The following is a 16,240-nucleotide window of genomic DNA, read 5'->3' as shown; positions in this document are numbered from 1 at the left end:
AATTCTCGAAATCTTTGTCAAGTTAAAATTGATATGATATGCTATGGATTTTATTTAATTGGATTGACTACGAGATATCCTATACAGAACCGACGCTTTTAACCCTTGCGAGTCATCCTATATTTTACCGAGATGGATTTAGTTAATTCAAATTGAAAAAAACAAAAACAAAATAGGTCATGAATCATCCTATATTTGTCTTTCTTCTCACCCACAAGACAGCAAAAATAGGTTACATGGCCCACTGCGGGAAAAATAGCGGAGAGCCATAATTATGTATTATGCAAAGGACTGCAGATGGAAAACAAAAAGAAACCATAAACCCACAAATCAAGAGTCATATCCATACCAAGGGGAAATGCCTTCGATATGGGAGTCATGGGAGTCTGTCTTTTCATCAAGTGTGCCTGTGATGATCCTTAAATGACATAGCAAATCGATTAACTCGGTTACTCATTTCATTAAGCAGTCAGACAAAAATATAATATTCCGCAAACTTATAGCCATGTGTGTCATATGCAAGAATCTGATAAAATCGAAACAGGAGAAAGTTCTGCAAAACAGAACTTACCGCGAAAGGATTGGCCTCCTCTCGTCATGGGTTTAGGTCTGCACCTTTCCAAGCCTATTGAAAAAGCATATGTGACAATCCATCATCAATTGGTCCGAATATAATGATTGGAAGTATATGCCTTAGGAAGAACACTTCCTACATCAATCTCTCCTCTTTCAACATTAAGAAACCTTAGCAAGCACATTTCCAACATCTCATAATCTTCTCATTTACCTACAACAATTTCCACGATGCATGTAACGTCGAAACTAAAACCCATCATATAAACATGGGGTTAATTGATGATAACAGAACTAACCAGTAACCACAAGACTATTAGTCCTGAGATGCAGATTTTGATATCTCGACCATTATGTGAAAATATTAATTAACAAATTAAAATGAATTATGGAGAATATGTCGAGCGATGAAAATTTAAACAGTTAAACAAGCCTAAATCCAGAACAGAAGATCACACCTCATTGTCGCACAACTTCCATGACCGAAAGCAAGCTCCGCGTTACAGCTCACCGAGAAAGAAGATCCAAAAAACTTTTCTCCAACCTCCTGTCCAATAACATATCAACAACCATTTCCATTGTTGAAACATCCGAAGAAAAACCGTGGCTTCGCATTTCTCGAATCAGCTCGATAACTGGTGTTACATGGCGACTTTTGAGATGACCTCGGATCAGTACATTATACGTACAATCATCTGGCATACAACCAACCTCTTTCATGTTTTTAAACAGCTTGTCGGCTTCATCGAGTATACCTTTTCCACAAAATCCAATAATCATTGAATTGTACGTGTTTACGTTCGGTTCAATCCCTTTATCAGAAAGTTTATTAAACAATCTGAGTGCCTCATCAACCTTGTCACCCTTGCACAAGCCATTCATCATAACACTATGGACAAAGATATCGAGGTCAATCCCACTCGTTTCCAACTCGCAATACAATCCAAGTGCCTCGTCCAGTTTTCGATTCTTACAAAGACCATCAAGCATTACCGTGTAAGTTACAAGATCAGGATCCACACCTTGTCTCTGCATCTCTAAAAAGAGTTTATGGGCGACATTGGCTTTGCCCGCTCGGAAAAATCCTTGTATGAGAGTGCTGTAAGTACATGTATCACCGACCAACCCTTTTCGAGACATCTCATGAAAGAGGTTCATACCCTCGTCAACCTTATTAGACTTGCAGTAACCATTTATAAGACAATTAAAAGTCACTGCATTCGGATGGCATCCTTTATTGAACATAGAATCGAACAACTGTTTTGCCTCGTCAAGGCGATTCTGCATGCACAACCCATCGATCAATGAAGTATATGTAATAGTATCCGGAACTAAACCTCTTCAAGTCATCTCTTCGTACAATTCTTTAGCCTCCAAAAACTTCCCCTCTTTAAAAAACGCATCGATCAATGCACTGAAAGTGACAATATTAGGGAAGATTTTTCTTTTGGCCATATCATTCAACAGTCGGACAACATCGTTCCATCTGTCGAAAACGCAAAGGCCGTTTATCAAACAACTGTAGGTGACAACATCTGGAGCAATCCCTTTGCTATCCATCTTTTCGAAAAGGCTCAATGCAACATCTATGTGTCCGCCTTTACATAGACCATCAATTATCATACTGTAAATTTTGACATTGACCTTAATGTTCCTCTCCTCCATCTCCATGAGCAGATTCAAAGCCAAAGCACAATCACCCGATTTGTAAATCCCGTTAAGAATAGCGCCATAAGTAACTACATTGGGTCGACACCCCATCTTTAACATCCGATCAACTAAACTCACTGCTTCAGAAACTCTACCCTCTTTACAAAGTCCGTTGACCAAAGTTGTATATGTTACAACATTAGGTTTATATCCTTCTTTTACCATTTGGTCAACCCAACTTAACGCCACAGAAAGCTTCCCTTGGATACAAAATCCATTGACAGGGTAGTAAACGTGATAACATGAGGCTCGTAACCCAGTTTTAGGATTTTTCCCAAAACCGAAAGGCCCAAAACCACTTGACCTAAGCGGCAGAAACAGTTGATGAGAATACTCAAAGTGTAGCTGTCATGTGAAACCCGGAGCAATTCCATTCTCTTGCAGAGAGAAATCACAACATCATACCGTTTCATTTTGGCGATTGCAGTCAGTAATTTACTAAAATCAACGATGGAAGGTAAGGGACGAGACTGAACCATCTGTTCGAACAAAGCAACAGCCTCATCGACATTACTACAATCATGAAACCCAAATCTCAATCTGTCTCTGTGGTCGCCAACACCAGAAGAGACAAATCTCCAACTTAAAACAAAGGAACAATCTGAGAAAGTGTTCAGAGTACCTCTCCCCTTGCGATGATGAGTCTGAACCAGACTCGAAGTAGAAGTCAATGTGAAAGCACCCATTCTCCGGACCATTCTCGCCATCTCAGCTTCGATCCGAAGACGGGATGAGAAATCAGACAGCAGATTGCGATTCGGCTTCTTCTATAAGCCCTCGATGGAAGCGGCGGTCACAGCGAAAATGGTGATAAGCAGATTCTTCCTCGTTTTTTTTTTTCGGTTATTACATGCGTCTGAAAAGGGAAATAGGAAATTGTAAAATTGGTGAGCAGTGTTTTATACCCAATATCAGTGACGCAAAGTTATTTTGATGAAAGGCAACCAAATAATAACAACAGTATGAATCCTAAAAATATTTAATTTTTATAAAACTAAAATTAATCAAATCTAATTTTATAAAAAATACCCAAAAATCAAGTATAAAAACTCTTTAAAAAAATTAATATTTTTTTGTTACTGAGAATCGACTCCTTATAAAGCTCAAATCAATATAAACATTATTGGCAATTGAAACGAAGATTCTAAAGTCAACCCTTAAATTTGTTTGACTGTGCCTTGGCCGATAGCAGTTGCTAATATGAATGAAGATCATTATACGAATGAAGGAATTTAAAGTGAATTCCGGAGAATACGTCGAGCAACAATAATTTAAAAAGCTAAACAAATCCTAAAACAATATATTATAGATAACCGTGTTTAAATGGGTAAACTATGCATCATGATAGAGATGTCAAAATTGGTAAATATACCATGGAATATATATATATATATATAAATGATGAAATTATGGAATAAGATCCTGAGCTGAATATTGCGGATACATGCGAAGCTTCAGTCTCGGGTAGAAGCTTCGAAGATTATCTGAAGACGACGTCGCATTTAGGAAGAACACTTCCAAGATCAATCTCTCCTCTTTCAACATTAGGAAACCTTAGCAAGAACATTAATTTCCAGCTTCTCATTCACCTGCAGAAATTTCCACGATGCATTAAACATCGAAACTAAAACCCATCATATAAACATGGGGTTAATCGATGATAACAGAACTAACCAGTAACCACAAGACTATTAGTCCTGAGATGCAGATTTTGATATCTCATTGTCACACAGCTCACCGAGAAAGAAGATCCAAAAACCTTTTCTCCAATCTCCCGTCCGATAGCATATCGACAACCATTTCCATGGTTGAAACACTTGATGAAAAACCATAGCTTCTCATCTCATTTCTCGAATAAGCTCGATAGCAGTTGCTACATGGCCACCTTTGAGATGACCTGGGATCAATACATTATACGTACAATCAGGGTCGTCTCAAATTTTTTGGAGGCCCTGTACATTATACAAAATTATATCCATAAAAACTATAAATTTATATAATAAAAATAATATTATTAAAAATATTTAATAAAAATAAATAAGTTAATATAATAAAAAATTATTAATAAAATTAATAATGATTTTAAAAACCATTAAGTTTTGTAATAAAAATTATTTAAATATAATCAACAAATTTTGTAACGTTTTTCTTTATTAATGATAAGAATAATGTTTTTTTTAAATCCATAAATTTAGGTTTTTTAAAATAAATACAATTCATTTTCAATTTTTAAATAATTTTTTAATTATTATTGATATATTTCAACAATTATAAAATCAATTTAATATTAAATTTGAATTAATAAAAATTTTACATTATAAGTAATTTATATAATATCATATTTATTTGTACAATAATATAATGTATAATAATTATATCAAAAAATTGATTGGAGTAATGATTTTTAAAATGGAATCCATTTGATGTCCACCCACCTTCCATAGGCATTTTGGGAGAGTAGCCTCATTTCTTTCTTCGATCAATCAATGTTAAATTAAAATGATATTCTTCAAATTTATATTTATTATTACAATAATATATAATTAATATTAATAAATAGCTTTAAAAATGGGGCCCCCAAATTTATGGGGCCCTGTTCCGATGCACCTTTTGCACTTGCTAATAGACGGCCCTGCGTACAATCATCCGGCACACAACCAACCTCTTTCATGTCCTTAAACAGCTTGTCAGCTTCACTAAGTATACCCTTTACACAAAATCCAGTAATCATTGTAGTGTACGTCTTTACATCCGGTTCAACACCTTTATCCGAAAATTTATTAAACAATCCGAGTGCCTCACCAACCTTTTCAACCTTGCACAATCCATTCATTATAACATCACCGACAAAGATATCGTGGTCAATCCCACTCGTTTCCAACTTAAAATACATTTCAAGTGCCTCGTTCAGTTTTCGATTCTTACAAATACCACCAAGCATTACCGTATAAGTTACAATATTAGGATTCACACCCTGATTCTACATCTCTAAAAAGAGTTTATAGGCAACACTCTCATACGCAACACTCTCATACAACACATAGATGCTTTTCTAATGTGGTAACTTTTAATTGTCTGATATATGGTTACCGTAAGTGTAATAAGGTGGATGAAGGTATGAAACTCTTACATGAGATGTCTCGAAGAGGGTTTAGGGTTTAGGGTTTAGATTCAATGTGAATGGTTTATTATGAACATCTTAAATTCTGATCATTTTTTCTTTGGATTTTTACAAAATATTTAGTTAAAAGTTAATGATAAAATGATATTGTTAAATATTGTAAATATGATTTGTTTTGATAATGGTTAAGTTTATATGCTTACCATGAAAATATTTTACGATGTTGAGTTTTACATCCATATAATTTTTTTATGATGATGTGTTTAACATAAGAATACTTTTTAAGAAACTTAATATAATAATGATTTTTTTACTACATCAAAAAATTCAATAATATTTTCAATACAAAAATATACAAATTTTAAAATCTAATTATCTGTTGTTTTGTTTTTTTTTTAATTTGACAAATATAGTATGTCTTGTTTTTTGTTTGTCATAGTTAGCAAATTATGGTATAAACATATCCTAAATTTTAGTTGGCATTATTACATACTACATCATCAACTTTTTTAAAAGTAGTATTTTACTATTTTACATAAAATAAATATGAAATTTATTATTAGTTATTTTATATTTTTTTGTAGAATATATATATAATATTGTCTCAAAATATGATTATAGAAAAAAATATCTAATTTGTAATTTTTGAAAAAGTATATATTGTTGATGTAATATATTATATATGTATGTATGATTGATTGTTATTTATCCGATAAAATCTCTTTGATGGTGGATTTATCACCTATATTATATTCTTTTTTTTAACAAAAATAAACAGAAAATAAAAATCATGGTATAAATCCAACGAAATAAAATTGACTTATTCATATAAAATAAGTTGAAATATGAGTTTTTTTTATAAAAAATATTAAATGAAATGATAAAGGAAAAGAAAGTATTAGAATATTTTCTATTAGAAATAATTATGAGTTTGTTATTGATATTTGAGATGGGTGTATATAAACACATCGTTTTACTGGAATGAAGATAAGAAGATATTCTCACGATCCTATCTCTTCTTCTCTTCTGCATTTTTCTTTTGTTTCTTATTCTTCCGATTTTCACTTTTTCTTCAATTTTTTAGAGAGATAATAAAAATCTTAATATATTTGTTCGTTTGATGTATATTAATTTATTATTCCATTCATAAGGAGAAAATGAAATTTTCATCATACATTTTTTAGATATAAAAAAGATTAAATAATAATTGGTTTGTTCGGTCTAATATCATAAAAAATGAGAAATTCGTTTAATAAGAAAATTGCAATATATTTTCCGTAAAAACACTCAATGTATCTCTTAAAAAATGATTTTATATGCATATTAATGTTGTGTTGTAAAAGCTAACCCAAAATCCTATATCTTGTAATAATTATTATCCACGAAATTAAAAGTTAATGACATATTAATATGCCATTCATTTGTTTTGGTTATATTTAAAATCTTATAATTAAAAAGCATTGATTAGTCCACTAATAATAAATAAAATAAATAATAGAATACAACTTTCAAAATAATGTTGTAAAAAGCATTTGATTGGTCCACTAAGAAAACACGTCTACATGAATATCAAAATATATTAAAAACATATTTTAAAATCTTTTAAACAAATTCTAGATTATTATTATAACTACTTTCTACCCATTTATATTATATATGATTAGATTAACACTATTTTTTACATAAATCTATTTTGATTTCTTGTCTCTGATTTACAAATCTAGAGAACATAGGCAAAATCAAAAGAACACAAAGAAACGTGGGACAAAAAGCTGTAACATGCAAAATATAACAACGATAATGGATTTTCATATGGGTCAACTTCCATTCTAACTTCAATGTGCTACAAGGACTTCTAGTACTACCCTTTTCTTGAAAAAAAAATTTCCAACATCCAATCTACCCTCTTTTTTTGTTAGATTACCAAAATAACCTTGTAATATTATTTTATATTTAATTTTTAATTAAAAAAATCTTTCCTACCCTAATTTCTCTCTCCTCCTTTTTCGATTTCTCTTTCCTCTTTTTTTCTTCCGATTTCTCTTTCCTCCCACCATTAATCTCCACCAAGCTTTCTCTCTCTTCTTTTTTTTTTCTATTTTGTCTTAAAAATCCGATGAAATTAGACGAAATCAAGGATAAATCAATGAGACAATTAGAAATATACAAGCTACTGTCAAAATATCGGTTTTTTCATGCATATTTGTGGATCTTGTTATTCTTTTCTTCTAATTTTTTATGTTTTCGTTGTTTTATCATTTGTAATATGTTATAGTCATATATATGTGTCGTAGTATATTATGACAATTCTGATTATTTTGAACCATGTGAGCACGTGATCTTGTGACCTTGTGAACCATGTGACCATGTGACCATGTGACTATGTGACCATGTAACCATTGTCTATTATGATCTTGTGATCATTGAAAAAGGCAAAAAGATTTTTGGTGTTAGACCTGCTTGATAATTATCTTTCCAAAACTGTGGAATGGCCTGATACTTTAACATATATGTCTCTCTTATTACACATTACATAGTAAGTTAACTCATATGATCATTGTTGTGACCAGTGTGTGACCGTATGATTGGAAATATGTAAGCTAGTGTCGAAATCCGATTTTTTTCATACAAATTGGAGAGAATGACTAATTTAGAGTGAAGAGAGAGTCATAATTTGTATAATAATTGTGTGAAGTATTTGTATTATAATATGTTACAAAACATTTGTACAATAATGTCAAAGAACTGTGGTTAATGATGTTGTAATGTGTTTGTACAACCATATACTAAGGTTGTATTATTGAAGATGAAATTTTGCATATATCTGATTCGTATTACACACTAAATAAATTGACTCACATGAGCCAACGTTGTGACCGGCATGTGACCATGTGACCGAAGTGCAATTTTGCACTATGTGACCACTATGACCGACTGTGACCCGTGACCGAAATGTGTTGATAAATATATGCCAAAATTTAATTTTAAAGCTTCGGGGTGGTTTATTAGAGTCTATATATCAAATATATATTGTGTGAGAGAGAATTTCAAAATATTTCAAGGTGGTTGTGGAAGAAATATATCAAATTTGTCAAAAATACTCATAAAACATTATGAAACATATAGGAACACATTTGAAATAACAACTTTGAAACCAAAAAATCGCAAAAACCATATTTTAATGTTCAAAACAATATAAAATAGACTTATAAGAGATATGTGACGTTTTAGATCGATTAAATGACAAAAATTGCATGGATCGAAGGTTATGACCGGTTGTGACCGACTGTGACTCATTGTGACCAAAATATGTTGTGGGGTCCACACGAAGAACTAGTAAGAATTTTTTTCCAGATTTTTGTGTTTGTGGGGCCCAGTTTGAATATTCAACCCCTCTTTAACCCTATATTTTTTTCCTCCCAAATTTTAACCTCAAGTTTTTTCCCTCCCAAAATTTTTCAATTTCAATTTTAACCCCAAATTTTTTCTCATCCAAATTTTAGCTCCAAATTTTCTCCCTTCCAAATTTAAACCCCAATTTTTTTCTTCACAAATTTTAACCCCAAATTTTCACCTACAATATTTTAAACCTATAATTTTCCTGTAAAAAACATTAAGAAGTTCAGATTTTTTTTTATAGTATAGGACCTATTTTGACCGGTTGTGACCGACTGTGACCCATTGTGACCGAAATGTGATGTGAGACCCACAAGAAGAACTAGTCAGAATTTCTCCAAATTTTTATGTTTCCTAGGGTCCACAATCATTATTTCTATTTTTAATTTTAATATGGAACCTATTTTGAATATTCAACCCTATATAATTTCCCTTTTAACCCTATATTTTTTTCATCCCAATTTTTAACCCCAAATTTTCACCTACAATATTTTCAACCCATAATTTTTCTCTTATTCCATTGTGTGGACCACTTTGATAATTCAACCTAGATTTCTTGTGGAGACTACTTTGACAATTTAACTCATTTCATAATTGAAAAAAACATAATTTTATTTTAACCTTATATTTTTTTCTCCATCAATTTAAGTTTAAAATTTTTCATACAATAATTTAGACCCATATTTTACATAAAACATAAATAAATTCAGATTTCTAATAAACAAAAAACTAAATATAAGAGTTCATAATTTAGTCTACTACCAAATAAAGAAAAACATATCATAGTTAGGGTTCAAAACAAAATAAACAAAGTAAATTTAGTGAAATAAATTAAAAATTTACACTTTCATCTTCTGAAATATCTGTTGTCATGTCTTCCGATTCTACTCATGTGTTGATCAGCTCTATGAACATAGTATCACAAGTCAAATAGTTGCATCCTATGTAGGTCACGTGATGCTTTATAATGCAGATGTGGAGTTCATACATCATCTCTTCCATGTGCTACAAAATAAAATAATATATGTCAATAATATTTTCTAAATATCATCGTGTGACACTGTGACCATGTGACTGTATGACTATAAAACTATATGACTATGAGACCGTGTAACTATGTGACCATGTGACCAGGTTCGTTTTCAAATGTCGTATCCAAAACTGAACCCTTCCATCTGTACTCCCCTCATACCCTTCCAAATAAAAAAGAAGTGTTTCTTCACCCCTTTCTATATGCAATATAGTCAATCGAAATCGTGTGACCTTGTGACCATGTGACCTTGTGACCTTGTGACCATGTAACCATGTGACTATGTGATCATGTAACCATGTGACCATGTGACTCGTGACTATTGTATATTGTGATATAGGCGTACGTACCTATATGACCCTGTGATCTTGTGACCTTTGTAACTGTGACCGTGTGACATTGTGACCATGTGACCATGTGACCATGTGACCATGTGATCATGTGATCATGTGACCTTGTGATCTTGTGACCATGTGACCCGTGACTACTGTATATTGTGGTATAGACGTACCTATATGATCCTGTGACACTGTGACCTTTGTGACTATGACTGTGATGTGACCTATATGACTGTCTTATTTGACTGAAACTCAACCATTTCACTCAATTTGATCCATAAACTCGCAAACCAACATTCTATTTTGAGATCCCCAAATTTTAAAAAAATCCAAAACCCTAATGCTTTATCGTTCAAATCCCCAACCCACACTTCAACTCAACAAGAACACATCTCAAAATCAAACAAATTTGCAAATAAATTGAATTTTAACCTACCTTGTGTTCATCTAACTCCGTAATCTCCATAAGGTTCCTACTTTTGCTCAAAAAATATGACGAAGATTAACATGAACTTGTCATTTCTGCGATGTCGTCATTGCTTCTTCTATCTCCTCAATTTTTGGTGGTTAAATGAAATTTGAAAACCCCAAAACCCTAAATTTCTATTGGTCAAATTCCAAAACCACACTTCAACTCAACAACAACAAATTTCAAAATCCAACAAATCTAAAAGAAATTGAAGGTTAACCTACCATGTTTTTGTCTAACCTTGCAATTTCCACATGGTTTTCATTTCTTTTTCGAATCTTGAATCTAACTGGAGATTTAAACACAAAATAGAACAAAATGCAAAAGATTAAAAGTTTTGAAAGAGAGTGAGAGAGCTAAAACCGTGAGAGTTAGGAGAGAGATAAGAAAAAAATTTATGAAGAGAGAGAAAGTGGAAGAAGAATAAAGTTAGGAGAGAGAGAGGAGAATAAAAGTAAAGTTACGTAACTTTTTTTTTTAATTTTGAATTTTTTAAATTGAAAGAAATAGAGTAATTTTTGTCTTTTTATTAATATATGAAGATTTTATTGTCTTTTGCCGTGGTGAATAATGTTTTTTGTTTAATTTTTTGTTTGAAGGGTAGTATGAGAAGTCCAAATAGCAGTCAAAGGGTATTGCAGTTATTTCCTCTTTTCATATCGCCGAAGGACAATGACGTGGCAATCGTCTCGCTCTCGAAATTAACCAAGATTCTGAATGACCATATGATCATCATACCTTTCATTTGATGATTAGATAACGCACACCATATCCCAAAAGAGATTCAGCAGCTACGGAAAACAGGACACCAACCAAATAGCATATTAAATAGGAGCATTCAAGATATGAGAACCAAACTCAAAAGAGAGACGGGACAAATCAGAGACCAAGGCTTGTCAATTTCAAATCCCCAAAGAACAAACACTTTTAGACTAAATATTTGTCCCTAGGAATAAAAGAGCACAGACGTGGATGGAGCTAACGCCACCCAAGGGAGGAGAAAGCAGCATAGACCCAAAGCAGCAGCAACACAGTCAACCAAATGACATAGAACAATAAATGTCGAGAGAGAGAGAGAAAGATCGAACCCTGAATCGTGGAAGACCGACGGAGAGAGAGATTCATAAATGGAAATATGGGAATCTCACTCACCCTTACATGAAATGACTGAGAAAACACAAACCTATCGTAAATTGTAACATGTTCAAAAGTAGCACGTTTGATACTCATTAGTAGTTAGTATAGTGCGTAAACATGTTGAGTATCAATCGTAACGTAACCCTTTTCCGAGCTTTAGGAGGCGGAATCCTTGATCGGCTTTTGAGCACCGATCTCGCTCCAACAAGAATTCACCAAAAAACTCAAATATGTCTTATATAAGAATATGCACTATACCCACTAGTTGGTGCTCCATGGTTGAGAAGTGACAAAGTCACTTCAAAATCATGGGTTCGATTGCACTAGTGGGGAGGAGGGGTGCAAAATTTGGTTATCAAAAAAGAAGAAAAAAAGAATATGCGATATAATTCAATAAAGGACATGAGAGAGGTTTTCTTATATCAATTGGGAAGAAGCAGCATACCTCAGTGTTCAAAGGTTCCATCAGAGATTTGTCTGGTGCAAGTAGCTCATCCACAAGCCGACTGACCTAAACAAATTCAGCAAACACGCCTTATAGTATGTAGCATCAACAAAAACATAATCATCATCAAAATGAACCAAAATTCTAGCATTTTGCATATCCGCTCTATGTACCAAAAACACATCCTCGTCTAGATTGGATAAAGACTTGTTTGTTTGGATCCTTTCTAAGAATCTCACATAACACTTTTAGATTCTCCTGCAACATTCTCATGAATTTAACAAAGCCAAGAACGTATAACGCACTACGGAAAAGAGAAACACCGGAGAAGAGCTGAGTACGTGTGTTCATTTTCCTCCAAGAAACCTCTGTTCAAAACAGTTGAAAATGCACGACACGACAAAAAGAAACAAAGTAGTTTTACACAGTAAAACAAACAGTTACATACCTGTCTTCCGAATCAATAGTCATTTGTTTCCTTCTCGTTGTCATAAAATGGAATGGTAACCTTGACATTTAGTAATCCTAGGACAACAAATGTAATCGGCAGGACACCGTAGGTGTGTTTTCCAAGTACAAACCAACGGATAAGACACAACAAATATCCCCTCTTCCATGAGAAAGGAAATATAACCTCAACAAATGAATACATACACGCAATCTTTTTACTTCCCTTTTGAGCATTTTTACTTACCAAAACACAACCACCAAAGTACGCCTCATCCAGATAAGACAAAAGACTTGTTTGTTTAGATCCTTAGAATCTCACAGAACACTTTTAGATTCTCCTGCAACATTCTCATTGAACACTCTTATACAACATCAACAAAAGGATATAGACACCCACAATCGTAAAGATTTGATAAAGGCATGTTTGAATCCTTGCTAAGAATCTCATTGAATACTCTTAAATTCTCCAGCAGCATTATCATTAATTTAACAAAGTCAGCAACGAACAGAGCACTAAGACATGACAAAAGGAAAAAAAAAAAACCTTTACACAGCAAAACAAAGCATTACATACTTGTCTCCCAAATCAATGATCATTCATTTCTTTATTGTTGTCTCATAATCTGTATAGCGTAACCAGGTAGCATAGTAACCCTACGTCAACAAATGTAATCTGCAGAATATGTAGACCACCGGATAATAAAGAAAAGATATCAACATGCATTCCTTCTTCCATAAGAAAGGAAATATAACACACAAATACTCACAATCTTTTATTCCCCTTTGGAGCATTTTGCATAACCACTCCTTGCAACAAATACAGCCTCCGAAGCTCGCCTCATCCAGATTAGATAAAGACTTGTTTACATCCTTGCTAAGAATCTCAAAGAAAACTCTTAGATTTTACTACATCATTCGCATGAATTGAAGAAAGCCAACAACGTACAGAGCAGTAAAGAAAAGGGAAACACCTAAGAAGAGCTACTCAATGATCAAGGCTTGTGTGTACATTTTGCTTCCAGAAAATCCTGTTTGAAAAAGTTGAGAATGTAAGATGCGGCACAAGGAAACAAAGTAGCTTTACATAGTAATCCTACATCAACCGATATAATCTATAGAATATGTATATGTGTTTTACCAGCATAAACCGTCAAATAATAAAGATAAGACATCAACACATGTTCCTTCTTTCATAAGAGAAAACATAACGTAAACAAATGAATCCAAATACTCACAATCTTGTTATTTTCCTTTCGAGTATTTTGCATATCTGCTCCTCGTACATGAACACCAAAGTTTGTCTCATCGAGATTGGGTAAAGACTTTGTTTGGATCCTTGCTAAGAATCTAATTGAACACTCTTATATTCTTCTGCATCATTCTTCTCATGAATTTAAACAAAGTCAACAGCATACCAAGCTAAGGAAAAGAGAAACATGTGAGAAGAACCAGTTAATGGTACATCTTCCTTCCAGAAACCCTGTTCGAAGCAGTTGAGAATGTAAGACACGTTATAAGGAAACAAAGTAGTTTTACAAACCTATGTCATATAGTAATAATCCTACGTCAACAAATGTAATCTGCAGAACATTAGAATGTTATACAATTGTGTTTATTTAGGGTAAACCTCAAGATAATAAAAAATAAGATATCAACATACATACATTCTTCCATAAGAAAGGAACTATAACACCAACAAAGTAGCACTCCACTATCATGTTTATCTCTCTCTTCATAGAAAGTTGTCATTATTGTAATTCAACCTTACATCACACCATAAAAACGTTTTTAAACAAAAGCATAAGCTATTGTACAACTCTGAAATCAATGCTATGGTATAGTCCAAGAACTTACCTTTGTCAGCCGAAGATTAAACGACAGACATATGCAACTAAACCAAGAGCTCCTTGACATGAAACAGAAAGCTTAGTACTGAGACATTGATCATATACGGAACAAAGTATAAAAGACAGATGTATGCAAGTAAACCTATTACACAATTCTGAAACCAATTCTACGGTTTGATCCAAGAACTTACCTTTGTAAGTCGAAAGCTTAAAACTGAGACACTGATTATACAAAGAAGGAATTACAGAGCTAAAAGATATATTACCAAACCTGACAAAGGCGCAAAGCAATTGTGACACTGATACAAAAGCATAGAAATTGCAGAAACCAATCATTAAGATTTTATCCAGTTCAGACTTAATGAGTTCATTCAACTCTAGAGGGTCTTGTATTGCTGCAATTCCTAACAGACCCTCTATATTTGTATAATATCCGAGAATACAACAGACCTTTGCATTATGATTTGGGGCAGGTCTTTCCATGGACTGTTAAGCCATTATTCCGAACAGATCAAATCCTATATTTTCATTTCATTTGAGAATACAGATTTTTACATTTCGAGACGTAACAGATAGCATTCTCATTCCAGGATCTGTTTAACCATTATCCCAATAGAACAGACTCTATATCTGTATCTTATTTCAGAATGCAGATTTTGCATTATGTTTCAGAACATAACAGACAACGTTCCAATTCTAGGTCTGTTTGCCCATTATTCCAGACAGAACAAACCATATGTTTCCAACTTATTTGAGATGCAAATTTTTATATTATGTTTCAGGAAGTGTAATAGATAGCTTTCCCATTCCAGGGTATGTTTAGCTATTATTCCCCACAGAACAGACCCTATATTTTCATCTCATTTGAAAGTGCAGATTTTTGCATTATGTTTCAGGATAAGTAATATATAGTGTTCCCATTCGATTATGTTTTGACGTTATTCCCAACAGAACAAACTCTCTGTTTGCATCTCATTTGAGAATGCAAACTTTTTTCATTTTGTTTCGGGTCATGTAAGAGATAATGTTCCCATCCCATGGCTGATTAGCCATTATTCCCAACAGAATAGACCCTCTATTTGCATCTCATTTGAGAATGCAAATTTTTTTCATTTTGTTTCGGGACATGTAACACATAGCGTTCCCATTCCGGAGCCTTTTTAGTCATTATTCCCAACATAATAGACCTAACTTTGCATCTCCTTTTGAGAATGCAGATTTCTTTCATTTTGTATCGGGTCATGTAACAGATAGCGTTCCTATTCCAGAGTCTATTTAGACATTTTTTCCAACAGAACAAACCATTTATTTGCATCTCATTTGAGAATGCATATTTTTGGAATATGATTCGGGACAAGTAACATATAGAGTCAAAATAACAGACCCTCTATTTGCATCTCATTTCACTACAAGAAACATTAAAATTTGCGACAGAAAAATCTGTCGCAAATACAAAAGAATATCTGTCGCAATTACAAATTTGCGACAGATTGCGACAGAATCAATTCTGTCCGTATATTGTTGTCGCAAAAGTTTGCCGGTCGTTAATCTGTCGCAAAGTTGCGACGGACAAAATCCAAGTTTTGCGACAGAATTGCGACAGAAAAATCTGTCGCAAATATATTTTTTAATATTTTTAAAAAAATAAAAAAAAACTACGTTTACTACGGATTTGCGACAGAAAAATCCATCGCAAATATTTTTTTTAATTTAAAAAAAATATA

At 33.0% G+C, this 16,240-nt stretch overlaps 1 protein-coding gene and 2 long non-coding RNA genes across 10 annotated transcripts in view; all 3 read right to left on the bottom strand.

Annotated features, from left to right (window-relative positions):
* Positions 1-173: 173 nt before the first annotated feature.
* LOC104809229 lies at positions 174-1,077 on the bottom strand. Its single transcript, XR_771119.2, has 2 exons — positions 1,032-1,077; positions 174-625 (listed from the first exon to the last, which is right to left on the bottom strand). It is a non-coding gene; the product is annotated as an uncharacterized LOC104809229 (long non-coding RNA).
* A 3-nt stretch (positions 1,078-1,080) lies between these two features.
* On the bottom strand, positions 1,081-2,334 carry LOC109116508 (pentatricopeptide repeat-containing protein At3g22470, mitochondrial-like). Its single transcript, XM_019202080.1, has 2 exons — positions 1,945-2,334; positions 1,081-1,854 (listed from the first exon to the last, which is right to left on the bottom strand). Exons 1-2 carry the CDS (start codon positions 2,332-2,334, stop codon positions 1,081-1,083), a joined length of 1,164 nt encoding a protein of 387 aa, XP_019057625.1.
* A 7,184-nt stretch (positions 2,335-9,518) lies between these two features.
* Positions 9,519-16,240, bottom strand: part of LOC104809228 — an 11,069-nt gene continuing 4,347 nt past the window's right edge. The window contains exons 1-6 of one of the 8 annotated variants that reach the window (XR_771116.1): positions 13,905-16,133; positions 13,437-13,697; positions 12,668-13,342; positions 12,525-12,587; positions 12,220-12,285; positions 9,519-9,805 (exon numbers count right to left, since the gene is read on the bottom strand). This is a non-coding gene — a long non-coding RNA (uncharacterized LOC104809228). Of the gene's footprint in view, positions 9,806-12,219; positions 13,343-13,436; positions 13,698-13,904; positions 16,134-16,240 lie in introns of those variants that run through there. The other 7 variants (XR_771117.1, XR_771114.1, XR_771113.1 and 4 more) reach the window with 7 other exon arrangements.

This window comes from Tarenaya hassleriana, unplaced genomic scaffold, assembly GCF_000463585.1.
Source record: "Tarenaya hassleriana unplaced genomic scaffold, ASM46358v1 Cleome16, whole genome shotgun sequence".
In the NCBI taxonomy this organism is placed as follows: Eukaryota; Viridiplantae; Streptophyta; class Magnoliopsida; order Brassicales; family Cleomaceae; genus Tarenaya; species Tarenaya hassleriana.
This window is presented reverse-complemented; position numbering and strand designations above follow the sequence as displayed.

Bases quoted from the DNA above. Each gene is read 5' to 3' on its own strand.
- LOC109116508 (XM_019202080.1), bottom strand. From the start codon at position 2,334: ATGGGGTGTCGACCCAATGTAGTTACTTATGGCGCTATTCTTAACGGG. The intron at 1,855-1,944 runs GCTAAAGAATTG...TTGTGCATGCAG, and splicing joins AAGAGGGGAAGTTTTTGGAG to AATCGCCTTGACGAGGCAAA.